Source organism: Oncorhynchus tshawytscha, linkage group LG30 (assembly GCF_018296145.1).
Source record: "Oncorhynchus tshawytscha isolate Ot180627B linkage group LG30, Otsh_v2.0, whole genome shotgun sequence".
Classification (NCBI taxonomy): Eukaryota; Metazoa; Chordata; class Actinopteri; order Salmoniformes; family Salmonidae; genus Oncorhynchus; species Oncorhynchus tshawytscha.
The window spans coordinates 17,642,413-17,667,004 of NC_056458.1; the positions used below are offsets into that span (position 1 = coordinate 17,642,413).

Below are 24,592 nucleotides of genomic sequence, written 5' to 3' on the forward strand. Positions count from 1 at the left end.
CTTCCAGTCCCGGGCCATGGCTAGGTGTCCAGAAATATATTTGGCATATTCTCCTTTCATATCTCCATACAGAATCCCTTTATAACGTTATAGGTATTCTCCTGTCTGTGCTCACAGCCTGTAGATCGATGGGCAGTGGTGGACAGAACCCCATGATAATGTTATAGATCTGAAAACTCAGCTCACACAGAATCAGTAATCCTCTTTCCCACTGGAGCTTGTCCCCTGACAGCTCTCATTCACTCTGTTCAGTCAGCTTTTTATCCACATTTCAATCAGCTTAACATCCAAATTTCAATCAATCATCTTATTATCCAAATTCCAATCAGCTTAACACCCAAATTTCAATCAATCAGCTTATTATCCAAATTTCAATCAGCTTAACGCGTCCTTTCCTCACTAACACAACCATACACAACTTTCACATCCACATTCACTTAGTACAATTCCCAAACACACTCTGTAATCTCCCTTATTACCCCATGAGCATCTTCAACGATTCTCTGCCGTTATCTCCTATGCATCATATCTTCACTATACATATAAAATAGCACAGAGTGCACCTTATGCTATTCTCTACCAGTGGCTGCAGACCACGTGCACTTTTTTCTTATAAATGCCTACAGACAGCTGTCAGTGGAGCATGCTACTGTTACTTGCCCTCGCTCTAGTCTTCTCTCTAAGACTAGGTCTAGCCTTCTTCCACATCATATGTATCTTCTGCAGTTCCTCTATAGTCTCTACAGTCGTCATAGTCTCTACAGTATCCATGGTCCCTGAGCATCTATAGTCCCTGAGTATCCATAGTCCCTATAGCTATAGCATCTATGGTCCCTACAGCATCTATAGTGCCTCAGCATCTACAGTCCCTCAGCATCCGTTGTGTCAATAGTTGATATAGTAATAGATTGCTATGGTCTCTATAGGTTCTATAGTCTTGCCACTTCCCATACATGTAAATAACACCTGGTATTCAAAAACACCTTGTGTTATCTTGTAGGTTAGTGGTACCATCCTTCTACATCTTTGTTTATTTATATTTTAAATATAATTTTTATACAAATTCCTTTAAATTGACTTACTGAAATCAGTTGCCATCCCTCAATTGTTTGCAGATGATGTGTCTCCTCCTGCGCAGCTCATAGTAAGAGTCTGATCTGGGCGGGTTCTTGTCCTCTTTCGGTCAGATGGGAATTTCCCTCACGCTTCATAAAATGGGCCACCGGTTTTCCTCGCAGACCCCCACTAGGAAAACTCTGCAGGCAGAATCAATTATGTAGTTCGTGACGCCAAATTGTCGTGGAAATTCACTTCCATGTTGTGGAAATTACCACCAGAGACTCTCAAAGTCAATCTTAAATGAATCATCCTTTATTATCAGCACGCTGGAGAGGTTCCAACCAACTCAACGCCCTATAGTACACATGTCAATCAGGAGCTCTGCAGGGGCAGTCCCAGCAGTTGTCTTAAATAGGGATATACACAGACAAGTTATATTTCCATGATTTAGCATAATGAATTCATCATTACCATTTTGTTTCATTCATGTGACTGACCAATACTGGCTCATAACATGTGACAGACCAAGCTGAGATCTTGAAACAGATATCTTTCATTCTCAAAACAAAGGTCTGGACGTACTGTCAAAATGCAGCTACTGACAGTGAGGATTTGTTCAGTCAGTCACACTTGCATGAACACAGAAAACAGTCATTAGAAAAGCACAAACATTAAAAAAATTCCAGTACAATTTAAAATACATTTTCAAGACTGGCCACCTGTAATTACCTGGCACCATCTGCACCTCTGTTTAAGAAGTTCAATATGTTGTCTATTTATGACATTAATGTACGCCAATTATGCACTATCTACAAATATTTATACAGCCCAGACAGTTTACTTAAACCCTTCAATTGACTCTTCCAGGTTAATTCTGAAATCCACCGAAATAACACAAGACCTCATATTGCCAGGTCGCTGTCAGACATGGAGGTACCATACCCTGGAATTCTTATCTTCACATTGCCAGGTCGCTGTCAGACATGGAGGTACCATACCCTGGAATTCTTATCTTCACATTGCCAGGTCACTGTCAGACATGGAGGTACCATACCCTGGAATTCTTATCTTCACATTGCCAGGTCACTGTCAGACATGGAGGTACCATACCCTGGAATTCTTATCTTCACATTGCCAGGTCACTGTCAGACATGGAGGTACCATACCCTGGAATTCTTATCTTCACATTGCCAGGTCACTGTCAGACATGGAGGTACCATACCCTGGAATTCTTATCTTCACATTGCCAGGTCGCTGTCAGACATGGAGGTACCATACCCTGGAATTCTTATCTTCACATTGCCAGGTCACTGTCAGACATGGAGGTACCATACCCTGGAATTCTTATCTTCACATTGCCAAAACATCATCATCCCGCAATAACTTCAAGCAAAGACTTGGGGTCAGCCTGATGAACCAAACTACTCTGTAATCTTCTCCATATGGTGTCAATACACTCACATGTACACACCCAAATAAACAAAAACATAGATATTTTTTTCACGATTACAATGAATTTATACATTTATAACTAGTAAATTTTGTTATCTATTTTAACAAACCTTTTTTATCTTTGTACTTGTGTATTGTATATTTTTTATTTTGATGCGACGTTTTCATATAACCCCTTGGAGTTCCAACCGCTCCCATGGGACCAAATACCTAACTTCTTACTACTTTAATACACATACCGGTAAGTGAATTTGTCCCAATACTTTTGCTCCCCTAAAATGGGGGGACTTATGTACCAAAAGTGCTGTAATTTCTATACGGTTCACCCAATATGGATGAAGATAATTAAAGTTGATTTCAAATCCATACTTTTGGAGTATAGAGTCAAAAGAAGACAACATGCTTCAACCAATCACGTCAATGCGGAGCTATACGGAGCCCGCTGCATTGTTACATTTGAGAGGTGCATGGAGCTTGATTTGGCCTCTGCATGCTTCCGGAGGCTCCACAATGGCGTCACAATCTCCATACGAAGCCTCCGACCACATTTTCGGGTTGAAGCATAAATTGGCTTTTAACCAGACAGCTAAAGACACTTCGAAAAGGACAATTGATGATCCTCATTCCAGCCTAAACCAGCTGACCAAGACGCTCCCCCAGTTTGAGGACAGCCATGAGTCTAAAGCAAACATAATCAGATCAGAGATACCTAATACACAAGTTTTGCAATCACTGATCTGTCCATTCCTGGCTCACTCCACTTATGTCCTCAGGCAAGAAGACACGAGGAGATTATTTCAAATTGAGATTTCAGAAAAAATTCCTGGCTCTACTGGAAGAAGAGGTGAGGTCCATAAATCTGGCCCTGCGTTCCTCCCCTTGCTTTAACCATTTGCTCCTTCTCTTCACAATCCTTGTTTCCTTTCATCTCCAGCTGCTCGTTATAGGAACTGAGTCGGAATGAGGGACCCGACTGCCTGTGCCGAGCCCTCCAAACTGCCCCAGCGTCACTTTTGTGCCATGTGTGGCTTCCGGTCTCCCTACACCTGCAATTCCTGTGGGGCGCGCTACTGCTGTGTCCGCTGCCTGGGCACGCAACTTGAAACCAGGTACACCACTGGCACTGCAGAGGGTGTACCTGGTCTCTTCTCTTTTGGTTGAATGTTGTTAGTGTTGTGATGGGTAGAACTTGTGAGAGTTTCTCCACTCATAATTTAGCAATGACTCCCTCTCTCCCTCCTTTCACAGGTGTCTGATATTTATATCTCTAACTTTCTCCCTCATCATTATTCACGATTCATTCAGGACTACCTGTAATCATGGTAGCATCCACATTCATGTAGAAGTGTATGCACAGTATTTCCTTATAAATCCTAAATCACAATCAATCTCTGTTTGTTATGAAATGGAGAGTATCTTAAAGGCGTCAGCATGATTCCCAGCCGAAACTGTTTAGTAGAGTTTGTGCATTAATTAAGACAACATTTTGTGACGTTTATGTTCGTTATGGACTTCGGTGAAGGTTTTTTTCTGCTGTTCGGGAACACAAATGTTTTTCTGGAGGCGAGCCGAAGTTCGGAGCTGAAGTCTACGCCCCTTCGTCGGTGATTGGTCAACAGTAAGGATTCTTTAATAATGTCTGTGTCATTTAATGAGAGACGACTCATTTTCATGCACATTTTTTCATTAACTAAGATGTTTGGTGCATTCTTTTTCAGATGTACAATTGTGTTACTAAGATCCCTCTGGCAAAAACGTCAACATTAATGACAGAATTTTTCAGTTATCTTAGATTAATTCTAACTATTTTGAGAAAGTATATATATATATTGGCTACAGCATCTCATGCCACTTTTTTCTCATTTTTCAAACAATGGAGTATGCGAGCACACTCGTTAGGTTCGGCTAGGTGCCACCCAAACTGAAGCATAATGAGGCCTTTAGAGGGCACCATGCTGTCAGGCTTATAGAGGTTAAACTCCGCCTCAACTCCTGCAGGGCATTCCACTCATCTCCATGGCAACCTGTACCACCACCACCTCCGATGGATATATAACACACACATTACAACTACTAAAAATATAATATCTACCTGTTGCACTGTGCATCTTGCCAGTATCAATCCATATTATTACCCCCAAAAGTTGTTGAGTTGTGGTGTGTTGTACTTAACAGCTTTTGGGGGTAATAACATTGAGATGTGGGATGTTGGACGAGTGGAAAGCGTCAGTATGCTTCAATTCGGCTGGTTGGCTAGCCAAAGTCCTAGCCCGTATACACTTTCTCAAAATAGTCAGAATTAATCTAAGATTACTCAAGAAATCTGTCATTAATTTTGACGTTTTTGCAGAAGAGATCTTAGTCACGCATTTTACATGTTTGGTGCAGTATTTCTCAATGAAAAAATGTGCATGAAAATGAGTCGCCTCTTGCTGAATGACAAAGATTTTACTGAAGAATCCTACTGTTGACTACCGACGAAGGGGTTACCGACTTCGGCTTGCCCCAAGAAAAAAAAGTTGTGTACCTGAACAACTGAAAAAACCCTTAACAAAGTGGTTAAATTATTGGTACATTAAAGCACATGCACTGTTCCCTTACAGTAAATACAGTCCAAAGTTATTAGCCAGGCAGCTTAGTGGATCCAGGGATCAATGATTGGGACGTCGCTGGATCCTGAGTTGGAATATGTTCATTCAAGTAGTCTCACTGTGGAGGTTCGCTACAGTATCTGACAGAAAGACACCATGACAACTCTCGTCATTCACATAGTCCTTGTGGGAGCAGTCTAAATGATGCGCAACTCGTGGCTGTCTGAGAGTCCACAGCTGGCCTTGTGTCCATGGAAGAGCTTGGCCAGGGCCTCCATGTAGAGGCCATGGTAGTGATCCACTTCCTCCTGAGTGGGGGAAGGCCGCTTTGGCACTGGGATAGGACTACCCACTGGAGAGGAATACACAAAAATGGGTGGAGCAGAGTGAGATACTTAACACTATGTTGCTGTGCATACCATATCACAAAGAGAGAGCATTTGTTCAAAGCTACACAAGCTGCGTTCTATAATCAGAGTCACTCAAAGCGGTTTTCTAATCTAGTGAATTACTAAAGTGACTTTAAAACTCACTAAAAGTTACTAAAACACTTGAAGCCACTACTTTTGTATAACAGAAAAAAGCTATACCTCAATAACCGATGGCAACTCTGGAAGTGATTGTCTTATGATCTACAACGCTGTGCATTTTCAAAATGATAAGTTAATCAGTAAATTAAGCAAGGCATTTCGTTGACAGTCACTGACCGACAGTGGTAACAGGGCAGTGGTAAGGCATCCAGAACCAGCATTCACCCACGAACAGACAGGGGGCAAAGCCCATGAGCTTCTTAAAGAGTTGCTGCAACCTCCAGCCTACACTGTCCTCTGTGAAGATCACCTGGCGGAAGATATTGTTCTCCCCATACGAGTAGACAGGCACCAGGTCAGCCCTAAGGAACAACGAGAGAGATGAGAACTGACCCACTTATCTAATAAATGTACAAAAAAGTAATTCTTAAAACACAGCCAAAAGCTGTGTAAAACACAGCCAAAAACCAGTCAGTTCAGTGGATCAATGATGTAGCTATGTGATGTATGGTTGTATTTTTTTTTATAACTACAACACTGCTTTCTTGTGCATTCGTGGCCTCTCACTACTGGTCCATCCATGAATCAAATCAAATGTATTTATATTGCCCTTCGTACATCAGCTGATATCTCAAAGTGCTGTACAGAAACCCAGCCTAAAACCCCAAACAGCCAGCAATGCAGGTGTTGAAGCACGTTGGCTAGGAAAACTCCTTAGAAAGGCCAAAATCTAGGAAGAAACCTAGAGAGGAACCAGGCTATGAGGGGTGGCCAGTCCTATTCTGTCTGTGCCGGGTGGAGATAACAGAACATGGCCAAGATGTTCAAATGTTCATAAATGACCAGCATGGTCAAATAATAGGTCTGGGACAGGTAGCACGTCCGGTGAACAGGTCAGGATTCCATAGCCGCAGGCAGAACAGTTGAAACTGGAGCAGCAGCACGGCCAGGTGGACTGGGGACAGCAAGGAGTCATCATGCCAGGTAGTCCTGAGGCATAGTCCTAGGGCTCAGGTCCTCCAAGAGAGAAAGAGAATTAGAGAGAGCATACTTAAAATTCACACAGGACACCGGATAAGACAGGAAAAGTACTCCAGATATAACAGACTGACCCTAGCCCCCCGATACAAACTACTGCAGCATAAATACTGGAGGCTGAGACAGGAGGGGTCAGGAGACACTGTGGCCCCATCCGATGATACCCCCGGACAGGGCCAAACAGGAAGGATATAACCCCACCCACTTTGCCAAGGCACAGCCCCCACACCACTAGAGGGATATCCCAGACAGGAAGATCACATCAGTGACTCAACCCACTCAAGTGACGCACCCCTCCTAGGGACGGCATGAAAGAGCACCAGTAAGCCAGTGACTCAGCCCCTGTAATAGGGTTAGAGGCAGAGAATCCCAGTGGAAAGAGGGGGACCGGCCAGGTAGAGTCAGCAAGGGCGGTTCATTGCTCCAGAGCCTTTGCGTTCAACTTCACACTCCTGGGCCAGACTACACTCAATCATATGACCCACTGAAGAGATGAGTCTTCAGTAAAGACTTCAAGGTTGAGACCGAGTTTGCGTCTCTCACATGGGTAGGCAGACCATTCCATAAAAATGGAGCTCTATAGGAGAAAGCCCTGCCTATGTTACGTAGATGGAAAAAAGCCGTCCTTGAAACAGTCTTGATATGTTCATCAAAAGAGAGATCAGGGTCCAGAGTAACGCAGAGGTCCTTCAGTTTTATTTGAGATGACTGTACGACCATTAAGATTGTCAGATTCAACAGAAGATCTTTATTTCTTGGGACCTAGAACAAGCATCTCTGTTTTGTCAGAGTTTAAAAGTAGAATGTTTGCAGCCATCCACTTCCTTATGTCTGAAACACAGGCTTCTAGCGAGGGCAATTTTAGGGCTTCACCATGTTTCATTGAAATGTACAGCTGTGTCATCCGCATAGCAGTGAAAGTTAACATTATGTTTTCGAATGACATCCCCAAGAGGTAAAATATATAGTGAAAACAATAGTGGTCCTACAACAGAACCTTGAGGAACACCGAAATGTACAGTTGATTTGTCAGAGGACAAACCATTCAAAAAGGCAAACTGATATCTTTACGACAGATAAGATCTAAACCAGGCCAGAACTTGTCCGTGTAGACCAATTTGGGTTTCCAATCTCTCCAAAAGAATGTGGTGATCGATAGTATCAAAAGCAGCACTAAGGTCTAGGAGCACGAGGACAGATGCAGAGCCTCGGTCTGATGCCATTAAAAGGTCATTTACCACCTTCACAAGTGCAGTCTCAGTGCTATGATGGGGTCTAAAACCAGACTGAAGCATTTTGTATACATTGTCTTCAGGAAGGCAGTAAGTTGCTGCAAAACAGCCTTTTCTAAAATTTGAGAGGAATGGAAGATTCGATATAGGCCAATAGTTTTTTTATATTTTCTGGGTCAAGGTTTGGCTTTTTCAACAGAGGCTTTATTACTGCCACTTTTAGTGAGTTTGGTACACATCCGGTGGATAGAGAGCCATCTATTATGTTCAACGTTGGAGGGCCAAGCACAGGAAGCAGCTCTTTCAGTAGTTTAGTTGGAATAGGGTCCAGTATGCAGCTTGAAGGTTGAGGGCATGATTATTTTCATTTCATCATTGATATAGTACTAAAACACTTGTGTCTCTCTTGATCTTAGGTCCTGGCAGAGTTGTGCAGACTCAGGACAACTGAGCTTTGAAGGAATACGCAGATTTAAAGAAGAGTCCGTAATTTACTTTCTAATAATCATGATCTTTTCCTCAAAGAAGTTCATGAATTTATTACTGCTGAAGTGAAAGCCATCCTTACTTGGGGGATGCTGCCTTTTAATTAGCTTTGCTACAGTATCAAAAAGTAATTTGGGATTGTTCTTATTTTCCTCAATTAAGTTGGAAAAATAGGATGATCGATACTGCACGCTACTGTCTTTCCAAGCTAGTCGGAAGACTTCCAGTTTGGTGTGGCGCCATTTCCATTCCAATTTTCTGGAAGCTTGCTTCAGAGCTCGGGTATTTTCTGTATACCAGGGAGCTAGTTTCTTATGATAAATGTTTTTCGTTTTTAGGGGTGCAACTGCATCTAGGGTATTGCGCAAGGTTAAATTGAGTTCCTCAGTTAGGTGGTTAACTGATTTTTGTCCTGACGTCCTTGGGTAGGCAGAGGGAATCTTGAAGGGCATCAAGGAATCTTTGTGTTGCCTGTGAATTTAAAGCATGACTTTTGATGCTCCTTGGTTGGGGTCTGAGCAGATTATTTGTTGCAATTGCAAACGTAATAAAATGGTGGTCCAATAGTCCAGGATTATGAGGAAAACCATTAAGATCCATAACATTTATTCCATGGGACAAAACTAGGTCCAGAGTATCACTGTGACAGTGAGTAGGTCCAGAGACATGTTGGACAAAACCCACTGAGTCGATGATGGCTCATCAGGCTTAAGCCATGTTTCAGTCAGGCCAATCACGTCAAGATTATGATCAGTGATTAGTTCATTGACTATAATTGCCTTTGAAGTAAGGGATTTAACATTAAGTAGCCCTATTTTGAGATGCGAGGTATCACGATCTCTTTCAAAAATGAGCGGAATAGAGGAGGTCTTTATCCTAGTGAGATTGCTAAGGCGAACACCGCCATGTTTAGTTTTTCCCAACCAAGGTCGAGGCACAGACACGGTCTCAATGGGGATAGCTGAGCTGACTACACTGACTGTGCTAGTGGCAGACTCCGCTAAGCTGGCAGGCTGGCTAACAACCTGCTGCCTGGCCTACACCCTATTTCATAGTGGAGCTAGGAGTTAGAGCCCTGTCTATGCTGGTAGATAAGATGAGCATCCCTCCAGCTAGGATGGAGTCCATCACTCCTCAGCAGGCCAGGCTTGGTCCTGTTTGTGGGTGAGTCCCAGAAAGAGGGCCAATTATCTACATTTCTATCTTTTGGGAGGGCAGAAAAGAGTTTAACCAGCGATTGAGTTGAGAGACTCTGCTGTAGAGCTCATCACTCCCCCTGACTGGGAGGGGGCCAGAGACAATTACTCGATGCAGACACATCTTTCTAGCTGATTTACACGCTGAAGCTATCTGACTGTTTCATCTTAACATCGTTGGTGCCGACGTGGATAACAATATCTCTATACTCGCCAGTTTTAGCTTTAGCCAGCACCATCTTCAGATTAGCTTTAATGACAGTAGCCCTGCCCCCTGGTAAACAGTGTATGGTCGCTGGATGAGTCGTTTTAAGTCTAATACTGCGGGTAATGGAGTCGCCAATGACTAGAGTTTTCAATATGTCAAGAGCTAATGGTGGGAAGCTTCGGCATCTCAGACCCCGTAACGGGAGGAGTAGAGACAAGAGAAGGCTCGGCATCTGACTCCGACTCGCTGCTTAATGGGGAAAACCGGTTGAAAGTTTGTCGGCTGAATGAGCGACACCGGTTGAGCATTCCTACAGCATTTCCCTCCAGAAACCATGAGAATGTTGTCTGGCTGCGGGGACCGTGCGAGGGGATTTATACTAACGTTACTATTTGTACTTACTGATGGCACAGAAGCTGTTTCATCCTTTCCTACACTGAAATTATCCTTGCCTAACGATTGCGCCTGAAGCTGACTTGTAGCACAGCTATCCTCTCCGTAAGGCAATCGTTCTCCTGTATATTATGAGTACAGCGACTGCAATTAGAAGGCATCATGTTCATGTTACTACTTAGCTTCGACTGTTGGAGGTCCTGACGAACCATGTCCAGATAAAGCGTCCGGAGTGAAAAAGTTGAATGAAAAATAGTTGAGTTAGGGAAAATCCCAAAATATAAACGGTAATTAAAAAGTAAAAACCGTAAAGGTGTCAGGTAGCAAAGTAAGGTTGGCCTTACTAGATTGGCAGTAGTCTGCATCAGTGTGAGTGATAAGATAGATAACTCACCCAAACTCCAGGGCCACCCGGACAAAGCCTTTCCTCTGCTTCATATACACAGTATTGACCCCAGGCAGACTCAGCAGAGACTCAGTAGCGCCCCCTATCACAATTACGACCGCATTGCCTTTCCCACTTTTAGACAGAAGGTGCTCTAGACTGGGCTTGCTGACTGGATAACAACCTGATGAGAGGAAGAGACAGACAGAGTAATTTATTGAACAGAGGCGAGTAGAAGGATATTGTGTTACATTAAGGGGGGAATTCATGGTGATTGGCAACACCACAGCATCCCTTTTCCTCACAGAAAACATTTACATCTCCTTACAATATCCACTACTACAGCTTCCAGAGAGCTAAACTTCCCTGGAAGCCATATATACCTGTGGCCATGGCATATTCCCTGTAGAGGGGGACCTTGAAGATGCCACCTAGTATGCAGAGGCAGGAGCGCACCCCAGGGAAGAGGTCCATAAAGCCACAGGCCTCAGTGCTGAAAGAAGTAAAGGCTCCCATACTCATGACCCCATGAGGATGACACCCTAAGATGTAGTTCTTGTTTGGATTCAACTCCGCTGTCTTCACCAACTGAACAAAGGCAGGGAGAGAGATACAGATTGGGAGAGAGAAGCAGGGTGTTTAAAATGATTAAGACAAAAAACTAAAAAAATAATTCCGGTCAATTTACAAAGCTTGTCATCATCAACATACCTTCATTGGGAAGTAGTCCCTTACATGTTTCCACATTTTCCAGTTTCTCACAAATGCAGTTCTCCTGCCCCCTGGTGGTGACAGAGCAGAACTGTCACAAGCAAATTAAGTTGCACACATTCAGGAATTCATTTTTGTGTTTACTTGAGAGAGTTAAGAGACCTTAAAAGAGATTAGTATCACTTGAAAAATGCACAACATTGAGGAATTCAGGGCAACATTCAGTATGCCAGTACCTCTTTCAGGTGTGTGCCAGTCCTTCAACTGCCATATGAAGTAGAGAGTAGGCAGTGGCCACAGAGAGGTAAACATAAGGTACACCATCAACCCAATACAAGCCAGACCTGAGGAATAGGGAATGGTGAGTGGGTCCACAGAGAGGGATGCAAAATATGACACATACATTTTGCTCAATGCCAGTCAGCATAAGGGCTCCCGAGTGGCGCAAGGCACTGCATCCAAGTGCTAGAGACATCACTACAGACCCAGGTTGAATCCAGGCTGTATCACATCCGGCTGTGATTGGGAGTCCCATAGGGCGGTGAACAATTGGCCCAGCATTGTCTGGGTTAGGTCAGTGTAGGCTGTCATTGTAAATAAGAAGTTGTTCTTAACTGACTTGCCTAGTTAAATAATGGTTAAAAACATTTAATTAAAAAGCATGTTTCTCTCTCACACACAAATGTACAAGCACAGATACATGTAAACATGGGGTCTCACCTAATAAGAGGAAGGTCAGTATCCATTGCAGCACACTGATATTCTCAAGGAAATCCTTCAATTTAGTCTTTTTCTGCTTCATCCCTTCAACCTAAAGAGCAAAAATTGATACAGTTCAATATGATCAGGCATTCCCATCGCTGTCAGCAATTTGTGTGTTTCAAATGAGATTGTCTTGGGAACGTGTAGGCCTTTAGGCTAGGCTACTACACTTGGAGACTTGAGATGACAAATCAAATGCAGTGGTATTGTCTACATCACGAATCTAAATTCAATTTTACTTGTGACCTTAACATTGGCGATAGCACTAATGTCTGTGCATCAATATATCATTATGTCTAGCCTACGGAATATCAATCAAAAGATCAGGGCAATGTGTTAAATGTAACATCGATAATCCACCAAAAAGTTTACTTGACAATCTAGACAAACTACAATGCATTTAATAGGAAAAGGATTTGATTCCTGTTACCTTTCCTGTCATTTCCCCTAAATTGTTCACAGAGCAACTGTCCGGCGTAGCCTAGTAGACCTAACGTTATACCCTGCATGGACGTAGGCTACTTCGATCACAGTTCAAGTTGCATATATGGAAAATAACGATCACTTCCACTCCCAACACTTTGACACACTAACGAGCTATTGTTAGTGTGTCTAATATGTTGAACCATTGACAGTAGAACAAGTTACTATATTAATAATACTATTATCTTTAATAGTAACTCAATATCATCTATTTACTAGAACAAATCTCGGAGCGGAAGAGTATGTCCCTCAGTGAGTTTCCGGATCAACAGTCGAAACGCAGATAGAACAATGAGACAGATATTTCACTGGATGTATAAATATGAAGCATCCGCTTGGCGTTTCCACTCAATAATAAATATGGTAGTGATGACGTTAGATTGATTTTGTCCAACATTCTGCAAAATTTTTCCAAACACTATCATCTGTTACGAACAGAGCCAACAACGTTCTTTAGACTTTTCCCCAAAGATTTTAAAAAATTGCATTGTTTAGAAGGAGTGCAAGGCGAATTGGGTTTTTGCACCCGCACACTTCACAGAGCAGACGTTCCCTAACGGAAATATGCAGATGTCTGTTAGAACGCGCCAATAGGACCTGCCAGCTTGTACTTGGTTCTGCCCACCTCCTTACTTGGTTCTGCCCCCTATGACTAATTTGTTCCAAATAGAAACGACGGGCTGTGGTCTATCTTGGTTTAGCTATAAAAAGTATTTGGTCAAACGATAGACAGCAGCCTGGCTTCTTCTTCTATGTGGTTTAACTGCGGTTGGCGTTCAATATGTTGCATTACCGCCCCCAATTGGACAATAGTATAATTACATTATAATTTGATACAAAATGGCAAAAAAGGAAGAAAAAAAAACACCCAACTAACACTAACCCTACCCCTTTCCACTACTTTGACCGTATCTGCTCCTGCACCATGCCAACAACCTGGGAGGACAGAACACCACCACTCAACACACCCTGTGTCTCTGCAGCTGCCACCACAACCTATATTTTCTGTGATACGGTTGATTACCATTGCTATGAACGATAAGCCAACCTTACTGAAGCATACATCTGCTCCTTTTATTCTCTGTCCCCAACACACTAGACGACCAGTTCTTATAGCCTTTAGCCGTACCCTTAACCGACTCATCCTCTGTTCCACTGGTGATGTAGAGGTTAACCCAGGCCCTGTAGCCCCTAGTTCCACTCCTATTCCCCAGGCGCTATCCTTTGTTGACTTCTGTAACCGCAAAAGCCTTGGTTTCATACATCAGAAGGCTCCTCCCTAAGTTTGTTTTACTCAATGCTTTAGCACACTCTGCCAATCCTGATGTCCTAGCCGTGTCTGAATCCTGGCTTGGGAAGGCCACCAAAAATTCAAATATTTCCATCCCCAACTACAACATTTTCCACCAAGATAGAACTGCCAAAGGGAGAGGAGTTGCAATCTACTGCAGAGTTAGCTGCAGAGTTCTGTCATGCTATCCAGGTCTGTGCACAAACAGTTTGAGGTTCTACTTTTAAAAATCCACCTTTCCAGAAATCAGTCTCTCACTGTTGCCACTTGTTATAGACGCCCCTCAACCCCCAGCTGTGCCCTGGACACCATATATGAATTAATTGCCCCCCATTTATCTTCAGAGTTTGTACTGTTAGGTGACCTAAACTGGGATATGCTTAACACCCCGGCCATCCAACAAGCTAAGCTAGATGCCCTCAATCTCACACAAATTATCATGGAACCCACCAGGTCCAACCCTAAATCCGTAAACACGGGCACCCTCATAGATATCATCCTGACCAACCTGCCCTTTATATACACCTCTACAGTCTTCAACCAGGATCTCAGCGATCACTGCCTCATTGCCTGCATCCGTAATGGGTCAGCGGTCAAACAACCACCACTCATCACTGTCAAACGCTCCCTGAAACACTTCAGCGAGCATGCTTTTAATCTACCTGCCCCGGGTATCCTGGAAGGATATTGACCTCATGCCGTCAGTAGAGGATGCCTGGTTATTCTTTAAAAATTCTTTCCTCACCATCTTAAATAAGCATGCCCCGTTCAAAAAAAAGGTAGAACTAAGAACAGATATAGCCCTTGGTTCACTCCAGACCTAACTGCACTTGACCAGCACAAAAACATCCTGTGGCGTTACTGCATTAGCATCGATTAGCCCTGCGATATGCAACTTTTCAGGGAAGTTAAGAACCAATATACACAGGCAGTTAGGAAAGCAAAGGCTAGCTTTTTCAAACAGAAATTTGCATCCTGTAGCACTAATTCCAAAAGGTTCTGGGACACTGTAAAGTCCATGGAGAATAAGAACACCTCCTCCCAGCTGCCCACTGCACTGAGACTAGGAAACACTCACCACCGATAATCGAGAATCTCAATAAGCATTTCTTTAAGGCTGGCCATGTTTTCCACCTGGCTACCCCTACCACGGTCAACAGCACTGCACCCCCCACAGCAATTTGCCCAAGCCTCACCCATTTCTCCTTCACCCAAATCCAGATAGCTGATGTTCTGAAAGAGCTGCAAAATAAGTTCCCCTACAAATCAGCTGGGCTAGACAATCTGGACCATCTCTTTCTAAAATTATCCACCGTAATTGTTACAACCCCTATTACCAGCCTGTTCAACCTCTCTTTTGTATCATCTGAGATCTCTAAAGATTGGAAAAGCTGCCACGGTCATCCTCCTCTTCAAAGGGGGAGACACTCTAGACCCAAACTGTTACAGACAAATATCCATCCTGCCCTGCCTTTCTAAAGTCTTGTTAACAGACAGATCACTGACCATTTAGGTACCCACCGATTGATTGATTGATTGCTTCTGTGGACGGGTGTCTTTTATACAGGTAACAAGCTGAGATTAGGAGCACTCCCTTAAAGAGTGTGCTCCTAATCTCAGCTCGTTACCTGTATAAAAGACACCTGGGAGCCAGAAATCTTTCTGATTGAGAGGGGGTCAAATACTTATTTCCCTCATTAAAATGCTAATGAATTTATAAAAAATTTGACATGCGTTTTTCTGGATTTTTTTGTTGTTATTCTGTCTCTCACTGTTCAAATAAACCTACCATTAAAATTATAGACTGATCATTTCTTTGTCAGTGGGCAAACGTACAAAATCAGCAGGGGATCAAATACTTTTTTCCCTCACTGTATTTATTGCCTTACCTACTTAATCTTACTTCATTTGCACACACTGTATACACATTTTTCTATTGTGTTATTGACTGTATGTTTGTTTTTCCCATGTGTAACTCTGTGTTGTTTTTGTCGCACTGCTTTGCTTTATCTTGGCCAGGTCGCAGTTGTAAATGAGAACTTGTTCTCAACTGGCCTACCTGGTTAAATACAGGTGAAATAAATAAAATAAAAATATATATTTCACTCGTTTGCTTATCCCTCTGTGCTGCACAGATCTACTACTCACAGGGATCCTCTCAGGATTCCTCACTCTTCACCCATCCTCCTTTACTTTCTTCACTGCCTCAGCATACCACACCTTCTGCACTACTCTGACTCTGGCCACCTCAACCTGCCTCTCTTTTACCAGACACTTCTGATCCCCAGCAACATAGGCAGCCCTACAGTTGACACAGACAACTCTTTCCACCAAAACAACATAATCCTTTGTCCCTTGCACTCCCTGCACACTTCTCACATCTTGGAATCTCTCTCCTACACAATGCTGCGACATGACCATAAGCATTTTAGCCAAAACACCGATGTGGATTTGGCACAAAAGCTCTAACAGGATGACTGATATATCCTAACATGACTCTGATTCAAAACGCAAAAGGACAGACTGTGACAAATCTGCTGCACCACACTCCCTATCGGGTCTGCACCACACTCCCTATCGGGTCTGCACCACACTCCCTATCGGGTCTGCACCACACTCCCTATCGGGTCTGCACCACACTCCCTATCGGGTCTGCACCACACTCCCTATCGGGTCTGCGTCACACCAAACAACGGGCATCACAAACACCAGGGATGTTCAACTTCAGTTGCTCCACCTCCACACTAAACGGTACCCCAGAAATCAATCATTTCAATGGTGCCCTGTTCCTAAGAGCAAATGAAGAAACGGTACTTGACCCGAGTTGCGTGGCCATTCCCTTTTGGCGGAAGAAACACAGACAAACATTACAAGTCCACTTTGAGTTACCTTCACTGATTTAACAGTACTCAACATCTTTTCCACCCAACATCACCATATTTGGCTCAGATGAAACATCTGGTGAAACATCTGGCTCATTGTTCTATCTGTGTCTATACTACTCGGTCTAAACTCTAGAGTCTAGACCACAGGTGTCAGACTCATTCCATGGAGGGCCGTGTGTGGGTTTTTGCTCTCCCCTTGAACTTGATTAATGAATTAAGGGCACTAATTGGTAAGGAACTCCCCACACCTGGTTGTCTAGGGCTTAATTGAAAGGAAAAACCAAAAACCTGCAGACAACAGGTCCTCCATGGAATGAGTTTGACACCCCTGGTCTAGACTGTCAAGTGACAGAAAAGTTGGTGGATAAACTAAAGATAGTTCACTCAGGCCATTTACCATTGGAAAAAATGGTAAGTTCCAGTCTACTTAACTGGGTGTCTCCCATAGACACCAATGCAATAGCAGGTCAGCCTGGTCTACTTGTTTCATTGACTTTCATTCGATCAGAAAACAAAACAAAAAAACAGCGAGCGGCACTTCCTCTTCCATCTCTGATGACAGCCATTGGTGACAGCTCATAACAGGGAGACAATGCATGGAGTGCTTGGCAAGTTTCGGGAAATCATGTCAATCGCAATGTACCAGCTTGGACGCACATTTACATCTTACATGAATGCATGCATTCCAGATATACATTCTGCGCAAGCCTGCTCATATTAGAAGATAATTATATGATATTCATGTGGTTCATGAGACGTAAAAGCTTATCCAGGCATTGGAAAGCAGTGGAGGCTGCTGAGAGGACAGCTCATAACAATGGTTGGAACGGCGCGAATGGAATGGCATGATGTATTTGATACCATTCCACTGATTCCGCTCCAGCCAATACCATGGGCCCATCCTCCCTAACTAAGGTGCCACCAACCACCTGTGTTGAAAAGATCTGATGTTCTACACACGCCTGCCCAGAATTTGTGTATCTGATACGGTCCTTATATGTCTTCTGACTATGGCTGTGTTCAAAGAGGATCATAACTGTAATGTATCATGAGTAAATTGTGAATGACTGATCTACAAATAATAATGAGTAGTTATTTATGATGCAATGTTCTTTGTAGATCAGTAAGTTGGTAGTTGCCTGCACCGTTGGCTGCAATGTCGAACAAGCCCATTGTCTTTTGACTTTCGAGACCATGGTAGGAGGCCTGTAGGTCTAATACTATAGAGATGGAAGGGCCCTTCCGAAAGCATGTGTTGATTACCACATCTGGCTATTCAGGGGCTGTGAAATATGAAAAGCAAGGTGTGGACTCTCCAAATATTAATAAATATTAAAAGGGACTTACCATAAGCTACATTATCTTGGATATGTTTCTTATTAAGTTGATTATTCATTATATCTCTGGCACATTTCTTAAGTAGGCTACACTCTTAGAAAAAAAGATGCTATCTAGAACCTAAAATGGGACTTTCCCATAAGAGGACCCTTTGAAGAACCTGTTTTGGTTCTAGATAGAACCCTTTTGGTTCAAGGTATAACCATTTTGGGGATCCAAGAGTAACCCTTTCCACAGAGTGTTCTACATGGAATCCAAAAGGGTTCTACCTAGAACCAAAAAGGGTTGTACCTCTAAGCAAAAATATTTATCCTATGGGGACAACCGAAGAACCCTTTTGGAACACTTTTTTCTAAAGTGTAGATCTACTGGTGCTCTATATGCCTAGCGTCACCTGTTTCCCTTCAAAGGGCCACACACTATCATGGTCCAAACACTCCAAGACAGTTGTGAAGAGGGCATGACAACACCTTTTACCCTCAGGAGACTAAAAAGATTTGGCATGGGTCCCAAGATCTTCAAAAAGTTCTACAGCTGCACCACCGAGAGCATCATGACCGGTTGCATCACCACCTGGTATGGTAACTGCTTGGCATTTGACCGTAAAGCCGCTACAGAGGGTAATGCATAAGGCCCAGCACATCACTGGGGCCAAGCTTCCTGACATCTAGGACCTAAACTCAGAAAAAAAGAAATGTCCCTTTTTCAGGACCCTGTCTTTCAAAGATAATTCATAAAAATCCAAATAACTTCACAGATCTTCATTGTAAAGGGTTTTTCCGATGCTTGTTCAATGAACCATAAACAATTAATGAACATGCACCTGTGGAACGGTCGTTAAGACACTAACAGCTTACAGACGGAAGGCAATTAAGGTCACAGTTATGAAAACTTAGGACACTAAAGAGGCCTTTCTATTGACTCTGAAAAACACCAAAAGAAAGATGCCCAGGGTCCCTGCTCATCTGTGTGAACATGCATTAGGCATGCTTCAAGGAGGCATGAGGACTGTAGATGTGGCCAGGGCAATAAATTGCAATGTTTGTACTGTGAGATGTCGAAGACAGCGCTACAGGGTGACAGGACAGACAGCTGATCGTCCTCGCAGTGGCAGACCACGTGTAACACCACCTGCACAGGATCGGTACATCCGAACATCACACCTGCGGGACAGGTACAGGATGGCAACAACATCTGCCCGAGTTACACCAGGAAATCATAATCCCTCCATCAGTGCTCAGACTGTCCGCAATAGGCTGAGAGAGGCTGGACTGAGCGCTTGTAGGCCTGTTGTAAGGCAGGTCGTCACCAGACATCACCGGTAACAACGTTGCCTATGGGCACAAACCCACCGTCGCTGGACGGACCAGAGAGGACTGGCAAAAAGTGCTCTTCACTGACAAGTCGCGGTTTTGTCTCACCAGGGGTGATGGTCGGATTCGCGTTTATCGTCGAAGGAATAAGCGTTACACCGAGGCCTGTACTCTGGAGCGGGATCGATTTGGAGGTGGAGGGTCCATCATGGTCTGGGGCGGTGTGTCACTGCATCATCAGACTGAGCTTGTTGTCATTGCAGGCAATCTCAATGCTGTGCGTTACAGGGAAGACATCCTCCTGCAGAATCATCCTGACATGACCCTCCAGCATGACAATGCCACCAGCCATACTGCTTGTTCTGTGCGTGATTTCCTGCAAGACAGGAATGTCAGTGTTCTGCCATGGCCAGCGAAAAGCCCGGATCTCAATCCCATTGAGCATGTCTGGGACCTGTTGGATCGGAGGATGAGGGCTAGGGCAATTCCCCCCAGAAATGTCCAGGAACTTGCAGGTGCCTCGGTGGAAGATTGGGGTAACATCTCACAGCAAGAACTGGTAAATCTGGTGCAGTCCATGAGGAGGAGATGCACTGCAATACTTAATGCAGCTGGTGGCCACACCAGATACTGACTGTTACTTTTGATTTTGACCCCCCCTTTGTTCAGGGACACATTATTCAATTTATGTTAGTCACATGTCTCAGTTGTTGAATCTTGTTATGTTCATACAGTGAGGGAAAAAAGTATTTGATCCCCTGCTGATTTTGTACATTTGCCCACTGACAAAGAAATGATCAGTCTATAATTTTAATGGTAGGTTTATTTGAACAGTGAGAGATGGAATAACAACAAAGAAATCCAGAATAACGCATGTCAAAAATGTTATAAATTGATTTGCATTTTAATGTGCGAAATAAGTATTTGACCCCTCTGCAAAACCTGATTTAGTACTTGGTGGCAAAACCCTTGTTGGCAATCACAGAGGTCAGGTATTTCTTGTAGTTGGCCACCAGGTTTGCACACATCTCAGGAGGGATTTTGTCCCACTCCTCTTTGCAGATCTTCTCCAAGTCATTAAGGTTTCGAGGCTGACGTTTGGCAACTCGAACCTTCAGCTCCCTCCACAGATTTTCTATGGGATTAAGGTCTGCAGACTGGCTAGGCCACTCCAGGACCTTTATGTGCTTCTTCTTGCGCCACTCCTTTGTTGCCTTGGCCGTGTGTTTTGGGTCATTGTCATGCTGGAATACCCATCCACGACCCATTTTTAATGCCCTGGCTGAGGGAAGGAGGTTCTCACCCAAGATTTGATGGTACATAGCCCCATCCATCATCCCTTTGATGCGGTGAAGTTGTCCCGTCCCCTTAGCAGAAAAACACCCCCAAAGCATAATGTTTCCACCTCCATGTTTGACAGTGGGGATGGTATTCTTGGGGTCATAGGCAGCATTCCTCTTCCTCCAAACACGGCGAGTTGAGTTGATGCCAAAGAGCTCCATTTTGGTCTCATCTGACCACAACACTTTCACCCAGTTGTCCTCTGAATCATTCAGATGTTCATTGGCAGACTTCAGAAGGGGATGTATATGTGCTTTCTTGAGCAGGGGGACCTTGCGGGCGCTGCAGGATTTCAGTCCTTCACGGCGTAGTGTGTTACCTATTGTTTTCTTGGTGACTATGGTCCCAGCTGCCTTGAGATCATTGACAAGATCCTCCCGTGTAGTTCTGGGCTGATTCCTCACCGTTCTCATGATCATTGCAACTCCACGAGGTGAGATCTTGCATGGAGCCCCAGGCCGAGGGAGATTGACAGTTATTTTGTGTTTCTTCCATTTGCGAATAATCGCACCAACTGTTGTCACCTTCTCACCAAGCTGCTTGGTGATGGTTTTGTAGCCCATTACAGCCTTGTGTAGGTCTACAATCTTGTCCCTGACATCCTTGGAGAGCTCTTTGGTCTTGGCCATGGTGGAGAGTTTGGAATCTGATTGATTGATTGCTTCTGTGGACGGGTGTCTTTTATACAGGTAACAAACTGAGATTAGGAGCACTCCCTTTAAGAGTGTGCTCCTAATCTCAGCTCGTTACCTGTATAAAAGACACCTGGGAGCCAGAAATCTTTCTGATTGAGAGGGGGTCAAATACTTATTTCCCTCATTAAAATGCTAATCAATTTATAACATTTTTGACATGCGTTTTTCTGGATTTTTTTGTTGTTATTCTGTCTCACTGTTCAAATAAACCTACAATTAAAATTATAGACTGATCATTTCTTTGACAGTGGGAAAATGTACAAAATCAGCAGGGGATCAAATACTTTTTTCCCTCACTGTATAAATATTTACACGTTCAGTTTTCCGAAAATAAACGCAATTGACAGTGAGAGGACGTTTCTATTTTTGCTGAGTTTATGTACTAGGTGGTGTCAGAGGAAGGCCCCAAAAATTGTCAAAGACTCCAGTCACCCAATTCATAGACTGTTCTCTCTGCTACCGCATGACAAGTGGTACCAGAGCCAAAAGGCTCCTTAACAGCTTCTACCCCCAAGCCATAAGACTGTTGAACAATTAATCAAATGGCCACTGGGACTATTTACATTGACCCCCCCACCCTTTGTTTTTACTGCTACATGCTGTTTATTATCTATGAATAGTCACTTTACAAATAACCTTGACTAACCTGTACCACGCACATTGACTTGGTATTGGTACCCCCTGTATATTGCCTCGAAATTGTTATGTAATTTTGTTGTGTTACTTATTTGTATTTATTTATTTAAACTTTATTTAGTAAATATTTTCTTAACTCTATTTCTTGAACTGCATTTTTGGTTAACGCTTGTAAGTAAGCATTTCACGGTAAGGTCTACACCTGTTGTATTCAGCCCATGTGACGAATATCATTTGATTTGATTTGAAAGGGTATAAAGCACAAAAGGTTGGCCTTTAACTAATGTTAAATTAAGTTAAGAGTATGAGTCGAATAGAGAATACATAAAAAAATGTTAGTTATTTATCTAGAAAGGATATTACACATACGCACTCAGCTATTTTCGATTTAGGCAGCACCCCGCACCTCTCTGATTCAGAGGGGTTGGGTTAAATGCGGGAAGACACATTTCAGTTGAAGGCATTCAGTTGTACAACTGACTAGGTATCCCCCTTTCCCTTTGGATTTCTCTCATTTCTTCCATCTCCCTGGTTTGGAGCTTAGGCCTACACAGTAGCCTAATGGATATGATTATTTATACGATAGCGATATTTGCATACAGTTGAAGTCAGAAGTTTACATACACCTTAGCCAAATACATTTAAACTTAGTTTTTTGCAATCCCTGACATTTAATCTGAGTAAAAAATCCCTATTTTAGGTAAATTAGGATCACCACTTTATTTTAAGAATCTGAAATGTCAGAGTAATAGTAGAGAGAATGATTTATTTCAGCTTTTATTTCTTTCATCACATTCCCAGTGGGTCAGAAGTTTACATACACTCAATTAGTATTTGGTAGCATTGCCTTTAAATTGTTTAACTTGGGTCAAACGTTTCAGTTAGCTTTCCACAAGCTTCCCACAATAAGTTGGGTGAATTTTGGCCCATTCCTCCTGACAGAGATGGTGTAACTGAATCAGGTTTGTAGGCCTCCTTGCTCGCACATGCTTTTTCAGTTCTGACAACATATTTTCTATCAGATTGAGGTCAGGGCTTTGTCATGGCCACTCCAATACATTGACTTTGTTGTCCTTAAGCCATTTTGCCACAACTTTGGAAGTATGCTTGGGGTCATTGTCCATTTGGAAGACCCATTTGTGACCAAGCTTTAACTTCCTGACTGATGTCTTGATGTGTTGTTTCAATAAATCCACATAATTTTCCTGCCTCATGATGCCATCTATTTTATGAAGCGCACCAGTCCCTCCTGCAGCAAAGCACCCCCACAACATGATGCTGCCACCCCCGTGCTTCAAGGTTGGGATGGTGTTCTTCGGCATGCAAGCTCCTCCTTGTTCCTCCAAACATAACGATGGTCATTATGGCCAAACAGTTCTATTTTTCTTTCATCAGACCAGAGGACATTTCTCCAAAAAGTATGATTTTTGTCTCCATGTACCTTTGCAAACCGTAGTCTGGCTTTTTTTATGGCGGTTTTGGAGCAGTGGCTTCTTCCTTGCTGAGCGGTCCTTCAGGTTATGTCGATATAGGATTTGTTTTACTGTGGATATAGATACTTTTGTACCTGCTTCCTCCAGCATCTTCACAAGGTCCTTTACTGTTGTTCTGGGATTGATTCGCACCAAAGTACGTTCACCTCTAGGAGATAGAACGCATCTCCTTCCTGAGCGGTATGACGGCTGAGTGGTCCCATGATGTTTTTACTTGCGTACTATTGTTTGTACAGATGAATATGGTACCTTCAGGCTTTTGGAAATTGCTCCCAAGGATGAACCAGACTTATGGAGGACTACCATTTTTTTTCAAGTCTTGGCTGAATTCTTTTGATTTTCCCATGATGTCAAGCAAAGAGGCACTGAGTTTGAAGGTAGGCCTTGAAATACAGCCACCGTACACCTCCAATTGACTCAAATATGTCAAGTAGCCTATCAGAAGCTTCTAAAGCCATGACATCATTTTCTGGAATTTTCCAAGCTGTTTAAAGGCACAGTCAACTTAGTGTATGTAAACTTCTGACCCACTGCAATTGTGATACACTGAATGATAAGTGAAATAATCTGTCTGTAAACAACTGTTGGAAAAATGACTTGTGTGATGTACAAAGTAGATGTCCTATCCAACTTGACAAAACTTTAGTTTGTTAACAACAAAATTGTGGAGTGGTTGAAAACCGAGTTTTAATGACTCCGACCTAAGTGTATGTAAACTTCCGACTTTAACTGTATAATCACGGAGAGCCTATGGCTACAGACAGACAAAGAATACACTTATACAAACATTTCTCAGGAGGGACCAGGAATGTACAACTTTTTATATTACCTGTAACAAAGCATGTAATGGACTGTTGACTGCATGACTGAGACCCCAAGCATTGAACCCCTCCCTGCGTTGTAACTGACATTGTAGAAGTCACAAGTACAATGAAGATATCTCTAGCCTGCAGGAATCCATTGATAAGCCTCACCGCCTCACAAACATTCAGCAACATGGGCAGTTAAGAGTTCAGCTCAAAGTCAACAGAAACTTTAGCACCACTGTTCAACTGAACAGCAATGCGCTCAGGC

General features: G+C 43.1%; 1 protein-coding gene across 3 annotated transcripts; it reads right to left on the reverse strand.

Moving 5' to 3' along the window:
• Nucleotides 1-3,941: 3,941 nt before the first annotated feature.
• mogat3b (monoacylglycerol O-acyltransferase 3b) lies at nt 3,942-15,348 on the reverse strand. Of its 3 annotated transcripts, none has more exons than XM_024394120.1 (8): nt 15,324-15,348; nt 12,002-12,092; nt 11,518-11,625; nt 11,282-11,352; nt 10,954-11,158; nt 10,580-10,754; nt 5,810-5,994; nt 3,942-5,454 (listed from the first exon to the last, which is right to left on the reverse strand). In XM_024394120.1, the coding sequence occupies exons 1-8, from the start codon at nt 15,324-15,326 to the stop codon at nt 5,300-5,302; spliced, it is 993 nt and encodes a 330-aa protein (XP_024249888.1). In that variant the 5' UTR covers nt 15,327-15,348; the 3' UTR covers nt 3,942-5,299. The 3 variants fall into 3 exon arrangements, with proteins under 3 accessions (XP_024249888.1, XP_024249889.1, XP_024249887.1); XM_024394121.1 differs by lacking the exon at nt 15,324-15,348 and adding an exon at nt 15,014-15,046; XM_024394119.2 differs by lacking the exon at nt 15,324-15,348 and adding an exon at nt 12,474-12,802.
• Between the last annotated feature and the right edge of the window lie 9,244 nt (nt 15,349-24,592).